This window comes from Ambystoma mexicanum, chromosome 6p, assembly GCF_040938575.1.
Source record: "Ambystoma mexicanum isolate Mex_15411 chromosome 6p, UKY_AmexF1_1, whole genome shotgun sequence".
Taxonomy (NCBI): domain Eukaryota; kingdom Metazoa; phylum Chordata; class Amphibia; order Caudata; family Ambystomatidae; genus Ambystoma; species Ambystoma mexicanum.
This window is the reverse complement of record NC_090935.1, coordinates 997,890,795-997,914,518: the sequence shown is the minus strand read 5'-3', so window position 1 is coordinate 997,914,518 and position 23,724 is coordinate 997,890,795. Positions and strand designations below refer to the sequence as shown.

The 23,724-nt window shown below is 47.4% G+C and overlaps 1 protein-coding gene across 4 annotated transcripts in view; it reads right to left on the bottom strand.

The window, feature by feature from the left end:
* GRAMD2B (GRAM domain containing 2B) overlaps positions 1 to 23,724 on the bottom strand; it is an 864,945-nt gene that overhangs the window by 562,637 nt on the left and 278,584 nt on the right. For 3 of the 4 annotated variants that reach the window (XM_069625594.1, XM_069625597.1, XM_069625593.1), the window contains exon 2: positions 8,091 to 8,144. The exons of the other annotated variant lie outside the window; for it this stretch is intronic. In XM_069625594.1, coding sequence (XP_069481695.1) covers positions 8,091 to 8,144 — 54 coding nt within the window. The remainder of the gene's footprint in view (positions 1 to 8,090; positions 8,145 to 23,724) is intronic. 4 annotated transcript variants of the gene reach the window in all.

Below are 23,724 nucleotides of genomic sequence, written 5' to 3'. Positions count from 1 at the left end.
ATGGAGGCGTCCAGGATAGGTGAGTGAAATGCAGCGCTGCACCGATCGTAGCGAAATGCTTTTAAAAATGATGTCTTCCTTTTCTGGATCGTCGGTGTGATGTCTCCGTGGTGCTGATTTAGCAGGTAAGGTCTTTTGTCTCCCTTTGCAGGTGACCCAGGATACTGACAGGCGTGGCTGAGGTCCAGATGCAGGAGCTGACACAGTGAGCGTCCAGCTGCGAGGAGCAGAAAAACGCGAAGCGTGAGTTGCTGATCGGGTGTGGTTTAAATAGCTTTGGAAGAAGTTCCAGGTATGTATCCTTCCACCGATCAGGTATGTATCCTTCCCCGACCACACCCAGGCGGAAAGTAGTTCCACAGGTAAAGTAGTTCCATTCAGGCCTCAAGAGGGCCTGGATGTAGCAGCATGGTCTGCATCAGGTAAGTGCACATTACAACACTTGAACACATGTCTAGCTTTATGAGCCTGGCGGTCCAACATGAGCCTAGCGCCTAAGGCGCCAGGACTGCGTCCAAAGGGCCCCAGCTTGGGCCCGCTGGCACTCCCCTGGGGGAAATGATGCCTGCCTCTGGGGTTGCTGGGTCGGACCTGGCTCCTTGGAGGTAGGCATCATGACAAAAACTATTGCCATGGTCTGTGCTTGGAATAGATGATTATGGCATGTGCTTGGAATAGATGCTTATGTAGCTATATTTTTCACCAAGGCCAGTACTTGGAACAGATGAATATATAAATAAAATGTTCTCTGAATATGTCAAATCAATTAAGGGTACAACTTTCCTAAGCATAAATCTTCTGACAGATTTGATTTAATTGCTTATTATACAAGGGTGAGGTGCAGTACGTAATTGTATTTTTGTTTTACACGTGTCTATCAGCTAGGTCATGAAACTATGCTGATCAGACTGCAGAATGTTGCACATAAACGTTAGGCATCAAATGCTGCTTGTTTTATGTATAACAGCCTTTATACACAATGACCAGTTTCATAAAACAAAAAACTAAAAATATATTTCTTTATTGGCATTTTATGTATCATAAAAGCATAATAAATTCACAAAAAACACTTTGGTTAGACTTTCCCCTTTCCCATCCCGCCGCCCAGACCTCTGTAAACATTTGTCCAAGTTCGGTTACGCGTATTCTCGTCCACAACAGTCAAAAGACACATGGGGTTGACCATTAGGTTCCAAATACACTAAGGCACATAGGCTCCCAATTAGTACACCATTGGGATGAAGGTTTATGATCTACAGGATGGGTCAACCCCCACCACCCCACCTCTCAAACCCATTCCAAACAACTATCCCTTATCTGGGCAACACTCAGCCTAGGGTAAGGACACCAAGCCCTCACAGGAGAAAGCTCTGGTGTTGAGCGAAGTAGGTGCGCAGGTGACACAGTCCGACTACACGTAGCACGCTTTAATACGTCCACGCATCCATGCCTTTAAGAACAAAGGCACAGACCCTCTGCAGCACTGCACTTGCAGGACAATGCTGCGGTGTTGAGCGATGCAGGTATGCAGGAGAATGCTGCCTGACTACACGTAGCATGCTTCGCTACGTCCACGCATCCGTGCCTATAAGAACCGAGGCATGGATCCTCTGCGGCAAAGCCCTCACAGGACAAGGTCAAAATGTTGAGCGATGCAGGTGTTTGGCAACGATGGGGTTGCAGCATAGACAGTGAGTGCGGACAGCCTCACCCTCCTGTCTGCGGCTACAGGTAAGAAGTTGCGGTGAGAGTTAGCTTGCCTCACTCCATGCAACCCCCCTGACCTGGTGCCCCTTCTCACTCGGGCACACGCGTGGTTTCCTCTGTGACCGGACCTCTGGCCCCCCCAACCCCTGCTCCTTGTGCTCCCCCGCATCCTAGGCCACATGCGTTCCCATTGTAATCGTAGATTGCGTGTGCTCCCTCGCATCCTGGGCCACGTGCGTTCCCTCACATCCTGGGCCACGTGTGTTCCACTCGCTATGAGGGATTGCGTGTACTCCCTCGCATCCTAGGCCGCGTGCGTTCCCTCGCAATCCTAGATTGTGTGCGCTCCCTCGCTACCCTAGATTGCGTGTGCTCACTCACATTTTAGGCTGTGTGGCACCCTCACATCCTATGCCGCATGCGTTCCCTCGCAATCCTAGATTGCATGCGCTCACTCACATCATGGCTGCGTGCACCCCCTTGCAACTCTAGGCAGGTCTCTCTCCACTCAGTCGCAAGACCCCAAATTCCCTGCAGGCCCTCTCCTTCCCCTTCCTAGCCCCCTTCCCCTTTTCCTTGCCACCTCCCCTTTCCTAGCCACGTCCCCTGACCTATTGTGTACTGTTTCTGAGGTTTTGTTCTACACAGTTGTTGGCCGTTTTTACATTGTCTGCATCCCTGCTGTGCTCATTGTTTTCTTCTAGATTCCCTGGTCGAATGTTCCGTTTGTTGGCGTTTTGTTATCCATGGTTGTTATTGCCTGCATTCCTGCTGTGTTCATCCTTTTCCTCTTGGTCCCCTGTTCGATTGTCCTATTTTTTGGTATTTCGTGTTATCCATTGTTGTTTTTCTTACATTGTACTGCCTGCATCCCTGCTGTGTCCATTCTTTACTTCTATGTTCCATGGGCAACTGATTTGTCTATATACTGCATCTGATTTTCCGTCATTGCTCTGTCCTCTGTGTGCCCCCCTCCTTCTGTGTCCCCCTGCCCTAGTGTCCCCTCGCCTACCTGCTCCTTAGCCCACCACTCTCCACTCTCTTTAACCCCCTCTTAATCTCCCCTCTGCACCCACTATGGTGCTCTCCTATCGTCTCTAACTGCTTTTCTTTCGGCTATCCTATCCTTCTCACTAAGTCTGGCAGGAAGAAGTTCAAAATGGATATCCTGGTCTCCAACCCAGGCTTCCCTATCGCTGATACCTACACCAGTGCTTCCTCCAGACAGACGCTTACCGACATCCTCTTTGTCGTTCCCTTTCCAGGCCTATGGATCCCCCATATGGTCTCTGTTCTCTCTCCTTTTACTCTTCACCCAATAATGATGGCACCCGATGGGAGGCCCTCCTGGCTCCCTTGCACTCCTCCAAGACCATCATTGATGTTTACCTAAATGGCACTGTCTTGGTCGAAGGCCCTCAGGCCAACATTCTCCTTTTGATAGAAGCTTCACGCGCCTTATCAATGTCCCTTCTTTTCCTGCTGTCCCTTCTCTTCCCCTTTCTGGCTCCTCTGCCTCCTCCATCCTCTGCCACCTCTATGACTGTCTCTGCTGCTTCTCCGGCCACCCTGTTGCCTCTTTCCTCCGTCACCCCTTTGGTGTCCACCGCCTCCTCCTTGGCTACCTTCCCCTCTCCTCCTTCCTCTTCTGCCCATCCTCGGGCACCTACAACACTTCCGCAGGCCGTACCTCGGATCTGTACCCCTCCACGGAAGTCTTACAAGGGGGGAAACCTGCTCCACATTCCTACTCTCAACTCTTGCTCAGGGGTCAAACACTCATCTGACATTGGCCATCTCCTTGAAGAACTCGATCTCGATGTACTCAGTCTGACTGAGACATGGTTCACAGTCATCTCTGCCACGTGCTTTGACACTCTCCTTCCTGATGGCTACAAGATCCTCTCTGCGCCTGGAACCAACCGTCCCGGTGGGGGTGTAGCCTTGATCTTCCTGGAGTGGATCCCTGCTTATATCATCCTTTGCAGGATTACTCCTCTTTTGAATGCCTGGTCTGCAGGCACTCTCTCTCGCCTGGCCTTTCTCTCACTGTCGACACTATCTAATGGCCGCCCGGCCAGGCAGCCTCCTTCCTCTCTGAGTGGGCAGATTTCTCCTCCTCCCTCCTTGCCTCTACCTCTCAACTTCTCCTCCTTGGAGACCTTAACATCCGCTTGGATGCTTCATGTCCTCCTGCAGGACTCTTTCGCAACCTCTGTGACTCTCTTCCTCTCTCTGTTCTTCCCTCTTGTCCGACTCACTCTGCAGGGCACACCCTGGATGTTCTGATCTCCTCAGACCTCCCCCTCTCTAACCCTCTCACCACTGTTCTCTCCTGGACTGATCACTTTCTCCTTTCCACCCATCTCTCTCTCTCTCTCTCTCCGTCTACCCCTCAGGCCATGCCGACCACAGCACTGCCACCTACCTTCTCGGTTATCCGATCCATGAAGCGTGTGTTAGTTGAGGCTTTCGCTGCTACTTTCTCTCTTCCTTCTGCACCTTTGGCTAACTCACATCCTGACACAGCCCTTTCTCACCTCCATCTTTTTATCTCTGACACTTTTGATGTACTTGCCTCTGTCATGAGGATCCGCTTGAAGCCCAAATCCAAGTACAACTCTTGGTATGACTCTGACCTTGTCACCCCCAAGCACAAGTGCAGGGTGGCTGAGAGGAAGTGGAGGGCTACAGGTGCACCCTCTGAAAAACTGGCCTGCTGCCTGCTCCAAAGGCAGCACAGACTCTCTGTACTTGCCAAGAAGTGAGCACACTACCAAGCCTGCATCTCTGCCACATCTAACAACTCAACCAAACTCAAGGAGCTGGCCAACCCTGCTGTAGTCTCTGCCTCTCCTGTTCCCTCCCAGACTCTCTGTACGGCATTGGCTTCTCATTTCATCACTAAAACTAAGGACATCCTGTCCACCCTCTCTTCCTCTTCTTCCTCCTTCTCCACGCCTGGCCTGCCCGTGGCCACCTGTCCTCCTTCCTTCATATCCTTTCACTTGTTCACCCCCAACAACATTTCTAGACAAGTCCAATCTATGAATGTATTTTCAAAACAGGTTCTACCCTGTTCTTACAGAACCATCAAGGACCACATCGACACCCTTGCTCCAGCGCTGGCCGATTTCTGCAATCACTCTTTTGCCACTGGTACCTTCCCCTCCCCCGTTAAGAACTCCCTTGTTGTGCAGTCCCTCCTTAAGGAGCCCTCTGCCGATCCTTCCACTCCATCTAACTATTGCCAATCTCCAACACTCCTTTCCTGGGCAAACTATTGGCAAAGCTGCCCATCTCCCAGCTTAATCTTCACACTGAATCTGTTGGTTGTCTCCATGACCACCAGTCTGGCTTCAGAGCAGCCAAAAGCCCAGAAGCTTATCGCTTGAACATCCGTGAAGGCCTGCTCTCTAACCTTGATCCTAACCTTCCTTCTGTCCTCATTCTCCCTGATCTTTCTTCCGCTTTTGATACGGTCAGCCATGCCTTCCTGCTCAATCACCTCTATGATAACCTGGGTATCACTGATCATGCACTGGCCTGGCTGCCCTCCCTTCTCACTGATCGACCCTCCCAGGTCCAGCTGTGGTCCTTCCTCTCTTCTATATCTCTCAATACCTGTGGTGTACTCCAGGGGTCTAACCTTTCTCCATGGGGTCTAACCTTTCTCCATGGCTGTTCAACCAATACCTGGCACCTATTGCCCACCGCATCTCTGCTCTCTGCTCCAACTTTCAGTGTTATGCTGATGACACCCAGCTCTCTTTCAGGCTCCCCTCGGCCTCCTCTTCTCCTTCTCTCATTCCAGACTGTCTGTCCGCAATCCAGGAGTGGTGTACCGCCAAGGATCTCCGCCTTAATGCCAGTAAGACTGAGATCCTTCTCATTGGAACACTAACTCCCTCCTTTCCTCTCTCTCTAGCAGCCCACTCTGGGCCCTCTTCCTACTCCTACCTGTGTGGCTAAGAACCCTAGGGCCATCTTAGACTCCACCCTCTCCTTCTCTCCTCACATCTGTGACGTATCTAAGAAGTCAAACTATCAGCTGCACCTCCTCAGAGGTATTCTTCCTTCCCTCATTTTCCCCCAGAAGCTCACTGTCTCCAGAGCTCTTGTCCTCTCTAGGCTGGACTACTGCAACACCCTCTTTCTAAATCTTCCTGCCTCTACTCTCCGTCCTCTACAACCTATCAGAACAGGACTGCGAGACTTGTCCTTGGCCTCAAGCCCAGGGATCGTATCTGTCCGGCACTGAAATTTCTTCACTGGCTCCCAGTGGCGGCAAGGATCAAGTTCAAGACCCTTTGCATCATCCACAAGGCTTTCTGGGGCCTGGGACCGCACTACCTCCAGCACTCTCTTCCTTAACATCTCCCTTCTCGAGCTCTCCGCTCATCCCCCTCCAACTCTCTGAGGGTAAGTCACTTTTCCAAGTAGAACGTTGGGGGCAGATCTCTTTCTTTGGCTGGGACCTCCCTCTGGAACAGCCTCCCTGCCTCTCTCAAACTTGATCAGAACCACCTTTGGTTCTGGAAGCAACACAAAGCCTTCCACTTTGCTTCCACTTTCTCTCTTTCTCTCCCATGCTGATGACCCAGCTGGTCCATGCACTGGTCACCTGGCCACCCTCTGAACTTGGGCCTAGGTCTCTGCATGTCCAGTGGCACCTCCCACTGCCTCTTGGCCTGCCCAGTACTTGTGGTCTATATCTGTAACCCTACAGCCCCTCTCTCTGTGCTTAAGAACCACCCGTTGGCTGCAGTTTCCTTTACCTGCACTGAGCCACCAGTTGGCTGTACTTTGCTTACCTGCACTTCTCCACTTCCCCTTCCCCTTTGGCACTTCCCTCCAACCACTTCCCTGCACTTGCGCGATCTGAATGACACAAGGCCTAGTAAGATCGTTGTTTTGCCTTCCTTCTGTCCCGCCCTTGTCTTGTCGCGCCTAGAAACACTTGTGTACAGACGTGTTATAAATGCCATATCATAGCATATCATATCATAACACTTAACCACACATCTGGATCCCACCTAAGGTGCTTCCCTTATGCCTGGGGCCCATCTCCTTTCTCTTCACAGCAGGATATCAAGGGGCCCCATTCTTGCAGTTAGTTTTCCCAGTATCATAAAATCTTTTTCTCCCTTTCTGACTTGGAGGGGACATGCTCAGTTTTCCATCTTTGGGCAATCGCCAGCCTCCCCGAGCATTGCCTCCTACATCCTGGGGAATCTATATTCCTCCCTGCCCTTTGTTGGAATGCCCAGCAACATCTGAATGGAGTCTAGAAGGAGCTGTGCCCCCGCAATCTCCCTTATCCAGCTCATGAGTTCACCCCAAAATATTTGTATACGCAGGCAGTGCCAACACGTGTGGGAAAGCGACCCTACCTGAAAACAAGCTCGGGGATAAAGTGGGGAAACGCCCAGTTTTATTTTTGTTTCAAATAGACAGTTCCCCCACAGTGAGGCCTCCCGAGCAGTAGGAAGTGTCCACCCAATTCCCATAGCAGTTTTAAATTCAGAAATAACACACATTACAGAGGGTAAAGCAATGTGCTTAGAAACCCCTTTGTCCCTTGGCAAGAACACCAGCACCTTTATTGACAAGACTGCACCTTCCACAATTCTAACCAATGCTAGCCCAGATTCTGTATTCCCAGACACGCATTCAAGAATCAAAGAGACAATGCCCTGTGGTATTTTCTAATATTGGGGTATATATAACCCCTGCCCTTGCCCCTTTTGGTAGAATTTGCATATGAATTGCCAATCTGTTATTCCTTGCCCACCAAAGATCCCTAAAGACATCCTCTATCAACGGAAGTCTTTTTGAAAGAGGACAAGTGGCACCAATCCACAAATATACAGGATTCTAGGTAGCAGAGCAATTTTGATACTGTGGATTTTACCCACAATACGAACAACAATTTACTCCACTGTTTACGTTCCATGAGCATTTTAATATTGTCCTGCTAAGCTCCCTGTGTGTCTCAAGAGACTTCAGTAAATATAGACAGCGCCATTCTGTCCATTTAATATTCAAACCTCAAAAAAGTGTTCTGGCCAGGATGATGAGATTGGAAAAACCTTTGACCTGTTTAGATTTTCCCTAAAACTTATCAGTAATTATAAGAGAGCTGAGGATGAGGTTCCAGGAGAGGACATTAAATCCAGTGGGTTGGCCGCCTACTGTAGAACATTTAAAGTGTATTCTCTTGTACCTTAGTCCATCAATGCCTTCATGTGCTTCCCAACTCTAACAATGTTTATCTCAGTTACTTCTACCCCACTCAGTCAAAATCCTTGTTGGCATCAATGGTAATCATTGCACATGGTTCTACACTGTTCTTGATTGAATGATTGATTTGTGACACTTACTTATATAGCGCATCCATTTCCCAATGGGCCTCACAGCCCTGGTCATCTGAGAACCTAGGAGAACAAAAATGGTTTGTCAGAATCGAATAGACTGAAAGGGAAATGTCATAGAATTCCAAGCTTTAGCTGCCTGCACTGCCCACAGTGGGCCACCTTTAGAGGACAGCCTGAACTTTGCAAGCACGCAAAGTACAGGGAGGGGAATGTGGCACCACTCGGGGCCTCACTTCGAGTTTGGCAATCATTTTGCAGAATTTACACAGAATGACTGCCCAACTCCATTACGGTTACTGCCGCTTGTTCCTGTGAATGTACTGGGTGATTATGGGTGGGGTAATGGCATTTTGGTAAATCCACCACTTCAGTGCCAAATGTATACTTCGGCAGTGCTGTAAAAGTGGTCGAAATGGAATTGCAAAAAAACAATGAACAATGAAGGGGTGGGAAAACCGTTAAACGCAAAAAATTCCAGAAAACAGCCTTCTAGGTGCTGGGGGAACTCCATTGCTAAACACAATTTCTCACAGTGCATGTAAATCAAAGATAGTTACCCAATCTAAAAATAATCACAAGATATTTATAGTGGGATTGCCTTCACTTTTTTACTGCACTGCATCCCATTTAAGCATCTGAAAGTCTGAAAGTCAGACACGTGATTTCAAATTACACTCTCCTCTGCACAGGACGGTACGAAAAGTAGTAGTGGCCCTATGCTCCCTACTGGCCTGCCCCCCACAAACCTCATCACCACACACCCTCCCACGCACAATACAAAACCCCCTAACACATGCGGCTGCTGTTTAAGGGAACGCTCAGTGCAGTTTCAACTTCTCCCCACAACTTCTTCCCACGCTCCCTCCTACTTCGCCCACTGGCACAGGAAGCCAATGTAGGAGGTTTTTGCTGCAGAAACATGGTTATATTTAGGAGCCTACATACTAAACAAAGCACAGCCTTCTGGGCCTGTTCGCGTTTAGCAGGCACTCTGTCAATAAAATTGACATGAAATGAAAGTGGACGGTGGTTCACGCAAGATGTCCATGGTCTTTTCGGTTTACGCATTACCCTTGATTTAAGGGTGGGTCTAGGCCATGGAGATTGAACACTGGCCTGCTATCTGACGAGACGGAGAGATAATAGAGTCAGTATTTCAATTACGCATTCTATCAAAGATGGCCTTGTGTTCTGGGATGTGCTGAAAGCTTTAATTAGGGATGAGGTTATTTGTTTCTTACCACCTTACCACAGCTGCCAAAAGTACAAGAGCAAGAAGGCTCTGGCTAGACACTGAATCAAAGGACATAGAACTGCACTATGCCATGTAACCATAAGACTCTATCCTACTATGAGTTAAGAATGGGGGTAGAAACGGAACACTATCTCAGGAGGGAGGGAGGGTGTATGTTTACACTAGGCAGGCATATTCGGTATATGGCGAGGGGGCAAGCAGGCGTTTAGACTGTAGCTTGAAAAGGGTGGAAGTGGAGCAAAGAACAGTGGAATCTATAATGACGTATGAGGGGAATTCTGTGACATCTAATGCCGACATGAGCTTGGCATGTGTCACTTATTACTGTGGCCTGTACTCTGCTGATGCAAAGCCAGGTGAGAGTGTGCTAGATGCTTTTTCCAGAATCTTCAACTACCCATTTTTGAGGATGGCAGAACAGGACTCTATTGAAACCAGGAGGAGATACATGCACCCTTTACCCTGATGAGGGCCAGCAGGTGTCTGGGTCAACATGGTCTGCCAATGAGTTCTATGTGAGGTTCACCCATGTTATCACCTGGGTCATGTTGAGGGTATATAATGAAATATATGCAAGGAGTTCTCCTACACAATCTGTGATTAAAGCATTTATTACGTTTACATTGTCTTGAGCTGGGCGGTTATTCAAAATAATGTTGCCCGCCAGACTTGTTGACATAATATTTGTATGTAGTTTAAGATGGTAAATATCCTAGGAAAGGTAAAATGGAGTGGGTAACTAGTTTACTGCCAAAACATCCACCATCAAAACATGAAGCCATGTACCACTGGTTCTTTAGGCTTAACAGCTGAGGTTGAGTTAGTAGGCATTGGTGAAATCAAGTAGTTACTGATTTCCATTAATTACATTTAATTGATACGAATATTTATCCCTTTATTATTTGATTTTCTGTATCATAGTTTTCCCGTTAGGTCCTAATTCAAGGCAATGTGGGTGATAGTAATTCCAATCTTTTTTTGCTATGGCAGGAATCCTCATTTATGAGGTGAGAGTTTCACTAGAATGTACATTCTTACATTTGGTCACATTTAGTATGTCCTATTGATATCAATCTCTCCCTATGTAGTATTAATTTTTGTCTAGGTTGCTGTTTTCAGCACTACACTCTTATCTGCCCTTGAAGCAGATCGCAAACGTATTAAAAGGGACCGAAACATGATTTCTTTAACCACATTCTTTACTGCAAACAGGTATATGGGAGTGGTGTTAGGTATATAGAAACAGGGGTGCAGGATAGCCTAGGAAAGGTGTTGCCACCACCCCAGATTTTGCGGTAACAAAATCGGTAAAAATGTTTTTATGTTTTTACCCACAATAAAAAAAATGTGCTGTTCTGACATGGAACTGAAACATGCAGGTCTGGGCTTGAGCAGGGGTGTATTTCTTTTTTACAGTTACTGAATTTCATGATTTAACGTTTTTGTGTATTATCCATTGAAATGTGTAGTCTGTGTCAACACATTAGATGTTTATGTGGTGTTCCCATTTGCTGTCCCTATGTATCAGAAATGTTCTTTTCTGCCTGTATTAAATAATACAATTTATATTTTCTTAATTATTGATTTTGTATTTTATTTGGCGAGCACTTATCTAAGACCTTTAGAATCTGCATATTTTACTCTCATTTCGTCAGATTATATTCGACAAACTCTACTGGAGGCACATTTGTCTTTTCAAGAATCCAAGTTAAGAAAAGACATCAACAAATATGATTTTAGTGTTGTTATCAGTCTGGGTAGCAATCAGGCATCCAAATTGGATCCATCATATCCAAACAGCTGTAGGATACGTTTTGGACACATGTACAGAACCTAGCGAAAGCAAGAAATCGAACACACAGCCGTTATTCATCTCAATTCCTATTTTGAGACACCTGGCAGAGCTCTCAATCCTTTGTCCACACCTTCGCCCCAGCTTTGGAGATGAAGCCTGAACATGATGCTTTCTCCAAAAATTCACATTCACAGATGATAGACGGATGAACAAATGTGCTTCCAAGTAATATTTGATGCACAATGTGCCTAAGAATAACATTGCATATTTAATCTGAAATAACCTGACTGGCCTCATGTATGGTTTTGCACACAAAACAGGTGTATTTGTAGAGTGCACACTCCCCCCATGGGGTATCTTGGTGCTGTTGTCAGATAACACATATTTATTGTTACCCAACTGTGTAATAACAATTTTATTGGGATTTAAACCTGTCACCGAGAGGTCAAACACAGATCCCTGTAGTAGATGTAGTCCCATGTCTTTACATCTGTACATTTACATCTTTATGGATTTGCATCTACTGCATTTGCATTCTTTTGTTAATCCCCTGCTCTTATTTGACTTTATCACTGTAAGATTTGTGTTGCTGTTCTTCTTGTTCCCTGAAAAATAAGCAAAGCTGAAGCAAATGCAGCAGACACAAATGCAGAAAGGTGCAAAGATAGGTCACTGTGGATGCATTAGTCCACTGATCCACCAACATGGTGCACACATCCTGTGTGCCAATGCAAACCTTTGGGAACATTGCAATGGGTAATTCATGGAACCTAAATTCACTGTGGTTCCTTGCCAACCCAAATACCATATGTGAGTCACTAAAATTCAATAACCTGTCTGTTATGGGCATTGGGGCAATCCCTGGATTCGGCCGTAGGTGCAGAGATCTATGCCCTCGCTCGTTGAACAAGATTACAAAAAATTGCCAAACATATCAGAATCATCATTTAAGCGTATTTCTTCTCAAGGCAGGAGCAGTGGCCAAACATGGAGACCCCATCCGAAGCTGTCTACTCGTCGGTAAGTGCTTTTGATGAACGCGCACAAGAAATCTAGAAAAATACAAGGTACCGCAATATGGCGGGACTTCACTACTAAAATTGATAATAGTGCTCCGTTGTGCAGTCTAGCACTTTGCCTTCCTTGAACAGGCTCCGTAGGCCTGCGCTGCTGTGCTTCTCGATCCCATTGCCAACCTCGTGGCAGAAAACCCCTTCAAAGATGGCCGACTGCCGTTTTGCCAGCCCTTGTTCCTCCTAACCAGGCCCAGCATACTTCCCGAGCCACCGATTGGCCTCCAGGCGAATTTGAACAGACTATCCTGCGAGCCGGCAGACGGAAGCCGGCCCACGTCAACAAGGCCCGGGAATCACGGCTTGCACCTGTCCACAGCCTGTCACCAGCCGACCACGCCGTCGGCCAGCCCCCTTAGTCAGTGTGGCCGGTCTCACAGAACACGTGACTAAGGTAACTTTTATCCCTGGCCCTACACTGCTATCCTACCTATGCTGCCAATGGCCATTGAACACCTACACTGTCTTCACCCAAGAGCAAGCCGAAAACAATATATTGCATGCGCCGCATTAGCTGATTGTAACTGTAATGTCGCGTGATGAGTCTGTCAGCATATTACCCACCCTCCACCGACTTCTTGAATTGCCCCATAATACATCTTAATTGCTTCTCTGATCAGTTTGAATGTGATGCCCCATCTGAAAATCGCGTACTATGCGGCCTTCGTTCTCGCTGTTTGCTCAATGCGGGCTCCATCCACCCAGAGCTGATCGGCATAAGGACTACCTGCATTAAACACCTGGCCCTGCCCTACGTCATGACTAAATCACCACGGGCGAATCTAGTCTATACTCTCTCCCCGTTGTATACCGATTGCTTAGCTACTGTCTCTGCATACTCGTGTCTACCTGCTCCATCCTACGATGCTAGCCCAATTCTGTCCGATGCTTTCTTTGTAGCACTAATGTGCCCAGTGCCTTGCATATTATGACAGCTCTAAACCTGGATCACATCTATTGTTATGTATACTGCATCGTTTCTACTTCCCATTGAATACGTGCCTCACTATGTTTTGCACTACCTGCCACCCCATTGCCTAATAGGCCACTTGCACTGCATTATTGATTGACTTGACATCTAACCTATGGCCATCTTGCATTGCTCTTACCTATTCTGCTGGTGCGCACATTATTCGCGTGGAGAATCTCTTGCTTTATGTAATGTATTTATCTGCCATTCTATTGCCTTGACGGTCTTCCTGATCCTCTATCTGACTGTTGGACTCTGCATTTAGCCTATCTGCGCCTATATGGTACTGCCCCCATGTGTTTGATTGTGCATACACTGATGCTAGGAACTTGTGCCAGGAATGTGTGCCCCCACTTTTTTCCTAAGGTACTCATTGATTCTTTACTGCAATAGGCGGATTCTTGATCCACCCCCTAACTATTGACATTCACTCTCTGCATCTAGCCAATCTGCACCTATATGGTACTGCCCCCACACATATGATTGTGCATACACAGATGCTAAGAACATACCCCATTCCCTCCCACTATGTGCTTATCTCAGCCGACCTGAACTGTATCATTATCCCCTCAGTGATCCATATATAACTATATTGCCCACTTTACGCTGTCCCAGTTCCAGGCGCTCCCTGAAACGCTCCTGACCTACCAAGATGCGTAACCCTACCACATTACCATCTGCTAAATATGCTATTGCAAAATAATATCTTGTTGGCTATAGTAGCCACCATACTTTCCCTAACCAGTGACATAGAATATAGTGACTGGTGGCCTCTCCCACACAGGACTGTTCAAGTCCCTCCCATACCTATGAGAATGACAGCTAATAACCTTAATATATCCTATCCTACCCACTGTAATATCTCAGGATCCAGAGTACTTGCAACATACCCTGGGACGACTATTGCTAGAAACACAAAACTCTGCGCAAGACTTTCCAAACTTCACTAACCCCTTATGAGATCCTTACCCCCAGTTAACAAGAGGACAGCCTGCACCTCTGGTGTGAAGCCGCTGAATTCCAACAAACCTATATCTGACCGGGCCCTTTGTGCCAATGCCATTCAGCCACCTAAACCCAAACCAATTGACCAGTACACTCTTAGTCCTTTACAGGGCACAGCTCAAACAGAGGCACTCTCCCTTAAAGGAGCTCTCCTGAATGTGAGATCACTCGTTGCCCATGCCACAGACATTTCCGACCTAATAGCGGATAATAAATTGGACTTCCTCTCCATTACTGAGTCCTGGCTACACAATGCCGCAGGTCCATTGCTTATGTTAGCACTCCCTGATTGGCTATACAATATCTAGGCAAGACAGAGATGGAACTCGAGGCGGAGGTATCGCCATAATATCCAGAGTAAGCCTTTCACGGAGACTAGCCCCCCTCAAACCTTGCAATCTTGTGAAATCCTTACGGCCAAACTCCCCCTAGCCAACTCACAGTCACTCACTATCCATTTAATCTACAGACCACCCCTCTCGGGACATTTGAAGAGGATATGTACAGTATACTACCTAACAGCCTCAAAACAACGTCACAACTACTTCTATTAGGCGATTTTAATCTAGGCTTTAATGACCCGGCAGACAAACATGCCCTTGAAATAGCCAGCACCATTACTGCATTAGGACTCTCACAAAAAACCAACAAGCCTACCCATATCAAAGGTAGAACCCTAGATTGGGTAGCCGACTATAATTGCACTGCCACCATCACCTCCATCTTGCTGTTAGTTTGGACAGATCACTCCCTTGTGTCCTTCACACTATCAACCACCAGACCACCTCCCACGGCCGCCCAAACTGTCCAACCTTGCCTACCCAGAAATAGAAAGAACATCACTACGGACAAAGTGAATCCTGCCATCCTCCCCGTACTAAATTCACTGCCCGACAACCTAGACCCTGACACCCTGGTCCATGAATACAATAAAATCATGCGTACCACATTGGATAAGATTGCACCACTCAAACTGAGACCAAGTAAACCCAAAGCCCACCTAAACAAGTGGTTTACTCCACAATTAAAGGACCTATGTCTCCTAAAAAGAAAATGTGAATCTACTTCGAGATTATGCCCATCTACCAAAAACAAAGTCAGTCTAGCTACAATTTCCACGCAATACAAAAATGAAATCTGTTTAGCTAAACAAAACTCCTACAACGAGCGGTTTGTAACTCCAACTCAAGTATGAGGGAACTCTTTATCATACTAAAAGAACTTGAGTCTCCGATCTCCATACCTGACACCTGCATCAAAAATAAAACTTGGTGTGCAGACATTCAAAATGCTCTAGCCAATAAAGTAAAGACTCTTCAAAATAAAATAAACCATTAAAAGACTCCCTGAATATACAGCACCCTCCTATCACCCTCGGCCCCAGTGACACACCCTCGACCAGGTCCACTAGATTCAGCTTCACTAAAACCTCCAGCCTAGAGGTAGAGAAAGTTATCTTATCTCTTAAACCGCCCAACTGTAAAGGTGACCTCTGCCCAGCTCAAATTATAAAAGTTACTGCCAGAGACTTGTCCCCATTAATTTCTAAACTGATTAATGCCTCTTTCACCACTGGCACCATCTCCTCCAACCTAAAACAATCATGGGTACTCCCTCTCCTAAAGAAACAAACCCTAGACCCACTCATTCCCACTAACTACCGTCCCATCACAACGGTACCCTTCCTTCTCAAAATATTGGATAAGGTTGCATATACACAGATCCAAAAATGTCTTGAATTACACAAGCTACTAGGAGTAAGGCAATCTGGCTTTCGCCCACTACATGGGACAGAAACCGCCTTGATTGATTTAAAAACAGAGATAGATGAGCTGAGAGATAAGGCCAAAACAGCCCTCCTCCTACTCCTAGACCTCTCAGCGGCATTTGATCTTGTGTATCATAAGGTCCTGTGTAATCATTTGGATTCAGCAGCTCACTTTTCCACAGAAGCCATCAAATGGATCGAATCATTCTTGGGTGAGAGATCCATGAGGGTCTTTTCACCTTCAGCAGTAGCAGACTCCATCCCTATCACGTGTGGTGTACCCCAGGGCTCATGTGTCTCCCCCACCCTGTACAACATATTCACTAAACCTGTGTTCGATGATCTGGATCTTCTGGGTATCACCTACACTAACTATGCAGATGATACACAGATTATTCTCCCTCTTTCTGGGGATTATGGCAAGGATTTGGCGCTGGAGAATAGGATAATATCTCATCATACAGGCATGGATGGCCACACATGGACTATGTCTGAATGATGAGAAGACAGAGCTAATAATCCTGGGCACCCACTCCAATATCAACAAATTAGGTCTTGAATACTCTGCATTCACCATAGATGGAAATGTCATCAAAGTATCTGAGGAGGTAAAAAACATAGGTCTTTACCTTGATTCGACTATGTCCTTTGACAAGCAAGTGAAAACTCTGGCCTCCACTACTGCTTACACTTGTAAGCTTATTAGACCAGGGAAACCGTTCCTTTCAAATAACAGCTGCATGATCTTGGCCAGAGCATTAGTACTGTCAAGGTTAGACTATTGCAGCGCCCTATACAGTGGCGCTAATAAAACTATCATACAGAGGTTACAAACCCTTCAAAATAACGCCTTAAGATCGGCAGTAGGTCAATAAAAGAGAACATATCTCCGCCATTAGAAGGCAACACAAATGGATCTTCACTCAGAATAAAATTCTGTTCAAAACTGCCTCCTTGACCCATAAAGCGTTAAACAACGCTGCCCCTAGCTACCTCTCTGACAGATTAAAGAGAAAAATGACCATCAGGCCGACAAGAACTGGTAATGCCAACTGCCTTGTTGTGCCGAGATTCAGACTTACCAAGATTGGGCGTAACAGCTTCCCTGTGAAAGCTGCTAAACTCTGGAACTCCCTGCCTCATGAGCTCAGAGAGATCAACCCTACCTACATTTTAGAAAAAACTATATCAACCTGCTCAATTCCACTGACTACTAATCCTCGCTCTTCTCCCTGCCACCCAGCCTTAGCTCTCCTGTCTATATACCGCCTATAGGACCTGCCTGTATATATGTACCCATGTCGTTATTTAACATTTATTCATACCTGTAATTTCATGCATTTCCTGTTTTGATTGTAATGATTTGACCTACTGTGTAACCTTGTAAGCTGTGCATTGTCTTACTGTTGCGCCCTGTTACCTTCGGATTTGGCGCGCATTAAAAATAAATAAATAAACAAACAAACAAACAAGTCTCCCACAATTATTATATAGTTATTTTGTTTCAGCAGAACGTCCCTTCTAAATGTACAGTTTAATTTGCATTACCTCTAAGGTGATGTCCATTTACATAACCAAGGCAGCTGTAACGGCAGGTTGCAAAGAAGTGACATTCTGTGCTTCACCACATTAACTCAATTACTTTGCTACTCTAGCCTTGCCTGCATGGGGTCCTTTTGTGGTTTGTTGCTGGAAAAGGCCTAATGTACAAACTAATACAAAGTAGAACAGCAGGATTTAGTATTTGGCAAAGAGTTGGGTGCACTTCATTAATGGGACAGGGAATGGGGAGGCACTAATAAAGAGATTAGCCTTGTGAGGGACGTTTTTGTGGGTTGTGTAAGTATTTTTCTGTTTTGTGCTGAGCGAAAGAATATTCAGAATATGAAGAAACATTTTTATGATGCAATCCTTCCTTGGTTATATTATTTTTAACAGAGTGAGTAAGATCCGTGCTTACTGTCCCGTCTGACTGCTTTGCTGGGCACCAGGCCCCAGTCTCAGTAAAAACGACTCAGATCTACTAATAATCCTTTCCCAGCTGTTACTTTATTCTCTGTTGAGAGGATTCTGGAGAACAAAATAAAGGACCCTTAGCAGGGAATGAAATGTTACAAGTGGTGTTCTCCCTGCAAAATATGGTTACGGGCCCAAAGAATTTGCACAACTAGAGGAATACACAGACATTGGGCGAATGAGGGTGTCCTTGTATACGAGGGACCTCCTCACCACCCACCAAAGGGGCTGCAGGTAGATTGTTTATGCTCGCTTTTCCAAATCAGGAAAGACCCAAGAATGGGATGCTTGTGTACCCGCAAGCATCTGCATGATAATTCATCTATGTTGTTAATTCCAAACACAAACATTGTTATTTTATTTTAATTTTCTTATTTAGCGGGCCCATGATAGAAAATAATGAATCAGAGTGCTTTGCAAACAGATTATACTCTCCAAATTTACATTCAAGAATTGAAAAGATAAAATACCTTATAAAACAATAAAAGAAAATTATGCAAGTATTTAGAGAAAACTCTACAAGTATCTAACCAAATGATTGCAACTGTAACCAGATCTTCATTGATTTTTAATGGGTCAGAAAGGAGACCGTTTTTCACAAGGACATTTTAGAGTTCTAACAGACACAGCACAATTGGCTGAATGACCTCTTGAAGGTTTATGACTACCAGAGTCAACAGAGCTCCAACCAGAGGATCTCCTAGCTTCAAAGGCCACGATGACCACATAATATCCATAATTCTGAGGCTAGATAACTCAGTGTTGAAACAGCCAGTGTAGACAATTCCAGTATGGAGATGATGTGATGGAACTTTCTGGCTCCAACAATTAGCCTGTGCAATGAATCTGATGATGTCCTCACTTCTGTCCCTGAGGTGCCCCCCCTTCCATATGGCCAAGGGGTGGCAGTCACTACCTGATCCTGACCCTGGGGGCGATTATATTAGGAGGGACCATCTGTGGGAGCTACACCTCAGGAGAGTGACAAGAAATTGTCGGAGGAAAGCACACACCCCCCTTTTCCCTTCAGGAATGTTTCTTCAGTCCCCCATGCCTTAATGGCATATTGTTGCACTCATCCCCACCTCCTAATAGATCTATTGTGATTAATCCCCAAACTCCCATTATGGTGAATGTGTTGGCAACTAGGACGTGGAAGATGCAGGGAGTAGTGAGGATTAATTCCCAGGAGGCTCAGTATTCACGTCCTTTAAGCCAATAAGAAAGTAACTCCATAGTGACTGACACGAGGAAGAGCAACAGAGTAATGAGGATTACGAAGACCGGGTGACCAACGCAGCAGTCTAGTTGTTGGTAAATAAGGAAGCAAGCCAGGAAGTTCAAAAGCAAACCGGCTGCATCTGATCGAAGGGAGGAGAGCTACATACGCTGAGCTGCCTCACAGCCCGTGGAACCGCTCAGCACTATGTTGAAGGTAAGCAAGTTGTGGCAGGTGACTGAGGGGTGAAACCAACGCAAGATCAGGGCAACAAGGGTTTAGCGGTCCACTGCAGCAAGAGAGATGGCAGCAGGGACCTTGCACAGCGAAAGCCGACACCACAGGAGGGCAATGCTCAACAGGGCGTGTGCAAAGCAGCTCGCCGAATCAGAGAACCGCTGGAGGCAATCGGTAAGCCCTAGGAAGGAAGAAGGGTTACCGGGTTGCCAGCAAACATATTTCATTCAGCTGAAGTTATAGAAACAACAGGCGAACCTGAAGGAAGCAAGTGGGTTACCGGCCAAAGTGAATCACTTCTCGAAAACGCACCATGAAGGAAATGGCACTGTTGCTAAAGAAATGAGAGCATTTGTAAACCAAGTTGTTCATGGTGTTAAACGAGTCTTCACGAGATCGCTGGTTACCTTTTCTTCCTGGAGACCGTGGAGTTGAGGTTGCCAGTCTGTCGGAGTATCTATTGCCGATGAATGGGTAGCGCGAGAAATTAGCCCAATACCCTCCTGACGATATATGACAGGATGGCACTGAACCAACTCCCAACGCCACGGGTGGCACTTCTCAGTATTTACGTGACGTCGGGACAGTGTTTCCACTGGCAGAGAAGGCTTGATGAAGACACCGATAATAGTGGAAGCTGAACTCCGGAACATCCAAGAAGGCAGCAAGGCACAGGTACTGGCAGGGCACAAGACAGGTAAAGGAGGAAGGTCTGCAAGGACAAGCAGAACAGACAGGGGAATCCTACTATCCTAGCAGAAGGGAAGCAATCCAGGAACCCAGACAGGACCTCCCCTTACCCTTAACCAGGAGGCAGGCAAGGACCAAGTAGAACTGGGAAGCAAGGGGTAGGAGGACTAAGGAGCAGGGAGAGGACAAGGAGGAGAGGCTGGACAAGGCAGGATAAGGCAGAGCAAGGAACTGGGGAGGCTGAGGCACGGACGCCAGGGCTCCAGCAGCGCATACACAGTAACAACCGTGTTGAGACGCGTTGTCCCTGTGTATGCGGTGCTCTTTTAAAGCCCGGCATCAAAGCGAGGCTTGGAACGCATGTTCCGACACTGCGCATGCGCGGGACGTCGGATACTGACGATCCGCGCATGCGCAGATCCTCGCAAGGTGGCGGCGTCCACGGAGCCTATACGGACCGCGGGTCGGCGTGGGGAAAGACGCCACCGCGGGTACAGCCTCCATGAAGGAGGAGACCGCTGCGGCCGTGGACCCGGGACCCTAGGACAGGTAGGTGGCGCCCGCAAGCGAGCGCGCGGTGTGACACCAGACCCCCTCCCGGACAACCCCGGAGCACCGGGTTTCCAAGGGTAGCGGAGATAGAAGTCCCAAACCAGGCGCGGTGCATGCACGAAGGAGCGCGGTTCCCAAGTGCGGTCACAAGCAGGATAACCTTTCCAGCTGACCAGGAGCTGCAGAGCACCCCGCCAAATCCGTGAATCACATATCTCCTGCACCTCAAACTCAGGGACCCCCCAAACCAAAACCGGGGCAGGACGGGAACAGGTGCGACCCATAACATCGGGAACATAGGGCTTCAAAAGAGAGACATGAAAGACAGGATGGACCCTCCAAGAACGAGGCAGAGACAAACGAAAGGCAACAGAAGAAACACGCCCAATGATGCGAAAGGGACCAAAAAAGCGGGAAGCCAGTTTCACTGGTAAATTGCGTACCGGTAGATTCTTGGAGGACAGCCATACCCTGTCCCCAACATGAAGGACAGGCTCAGGGCTCCGTCTCTTGTCAGCCTGTTCCTTCATACGTGCTTGTGCCACTGCCAAGGTACCGGCAGCCAGGCGATGTTGATTGCGGATCAGGGATCCTAGGGCATCTGCAGATGGTACGGCACTGGAAGATGTAGGACGAACTGGCAGCAGTCTGGGGTGTAGACCGGTAGAGCAGAAAAAGGGGCTGAGTCCGGTAGCAGAATGAACAGCATTGTTGTAAGCCGCTTCCGCGGTGTCCAACCATTCCGACCAGTTGTCTTGAGTGGCATTGGCATAACAACGTAGGTATTGCTCAAGGGTTTGATTGGTGCGCTCCGTCTGCCCATTGGTCTGTGGATGATAGCCGGAACTCAGGGCTCGCTGAATGTCCAAATGCCGACACAGTTGGTCCCAAAAAGATGAGATGTATTGAGATCCCCGGTCCGATAGAATCTTCTCCGGAAGACCATGAAGACGATACACCTCGTGTAGAAAACGTTGTGCCATCTGGGAGGCAGTGGGCAGTTTAGGAAAGGGCAAGAAATGAGCAGTCTTAGTGAAGCAGTCCACCACCACCATTATACACGTGAAACCACCAGACAGGGGCAGGTCAACAATGAAATCCGTGGCGATGGTATGCCAAGAGTACGGAGGCGTAGGCGTGGGTTTCAGGAGACCAATGGGCCTTTTGCGAGGAATCTTGGTCTGGGCACATACAGGACAGGAATCCACGTAGTGCTTTACCAGCGTGGCCCATCCAGGCCACCAGTACTGCCGTGCAACCAGTTCTTGTGTTGTGCGGACTCCACGTTGACCACAAACGACGGAATCATGGCAATTCTGTAGAACGATCTTCTGGAGCTCCAAGGTGGGAACGTACAGACGATCCTTAAAGAACAACAAGCCGTCACGTTCTCTGATGTCAGAGCGTTGTAGTATCTGTGATCTTGAGGGATCCGTTCGTGTGGCTTCTATCAACTGTTGGAGCTGGGGAGTCACCATCGATAGAAAATGCTTTGACGCTATCAGAGGCTCCGGTTCCTTGGCACCTTCAACGTTGTTTTCCAGAGACTGAGACAGGGCATCAGCCTTCGTATTCTGGGAACAAGGAATGTACGTGACGGTGAAATCAAACTGCGAAAAGAAAAAGGCCCAACGAGCATGACGGGAGGTTCTGCATTGCAAAGAGCGCAGGAACTGTAGATTACGGTGATCTGTGCGAACCACCACCGGGTACCTCCCACCCAGCAAGTGATGTCGCCACTCCTTGAGAGCTGCTTTCATAGCCAGTAATTCCTTTTCAATCACCGCATAGTTTCTCTCGCTCGCTGACAATTTCCGTGAGTAGTAAGCCACCGGGTGCTCTGTTCCCGTGACTGAATCTTGCTGTAGTAAGACCGCACCAATTGCGTAGTCCGAAGCGTCTGTTTCAACCACAAACGGCTTTTCATCATCTGGATGTCTAAGAACAGGAGCCGACATGAAGGATTTTTTCAATTCCAGAAATGCCTCCTCGGCCTGCGTGTCCCAGAGAAACGGCACCTTGGTACTGGTCAGGCGGGTTAGGCTGTTGGCAAGTTGAGAAAAGCGTGGAATGAAGCGTCGATAAAAGTTGGCAAAGCCCAAGAACCTTTGAAGTGACTTCACGCCATGTGGCGGTTTCCATTCTCGTATAGCTTGCAGTTTCGCGGGATCCATCTGCACTCCCGTGCTGCTGATCAGATAGCCCAGAAATTCCATGCTTTCCATATGAAATTGACATTTTTCTACCTTGGCATACAGGCCGTTAGCTGTTAGTCTACGGAGAACTTCCTGAACATGCGCAACGTGTGCAGTACGAGTGTCAGAAAAAACCAGGATGTCATCAAGGTATAACCATACAGATATTCCAATAAGGTCCGAAAAGACATCGTCCATGAACCGCTGGAAGACGGCCGGGGCGTTGCAGAGTCCAAACGGCATCACCCTGTACTCGTAGTGACCAATAGGTGTTTTGAAGGCCGTCTTCCACTCATCTCCCTTCCTAATCCGCACCAGGTGATAGGCCCCTCTTAGATCCAGCTTGGTGAAGATTTGTGCGGATTTCAGGGATTCGATGATGTCCCGGATGAGTGGTAATGGGTACCTGTCTTTCCTCGTGATCTCATTTAGTTGACGATAGTCGATACAAGGGCGCAAAGTGCCCTCTTTCTTCTTGACGAAGAATAACGTGAATCCTGCGGGGGACTTGGACGGCACTATGTAGCCCTTGTTGAGGCAATCCTTAATGTACTCCTGTAGGACGCCTTTCTCGAGTTGAGTCAACGAATAGATCTTGCCGTGGGGAATGACCCCATCGGGCAGGATGTCAATGGAACAATCAAAGTGCCGGTGGGGCGGTAATGGTATGTCCTCAGGCTTGGAGAACGCCTTGTGGTATCCGGCATATTCCTGAGGTACCAACTGAGTGGCACATAAACGGGCAGATACGTCAAGCAGGATTGAGGGACTCCAAAATTGCAGGAAAGATTTCGTGAAGTCCACAGTCCTGAGGACAACGCGTCAAAGAGAACACCAGGGAACGAGCGGTTCAGTCGACCTGAGG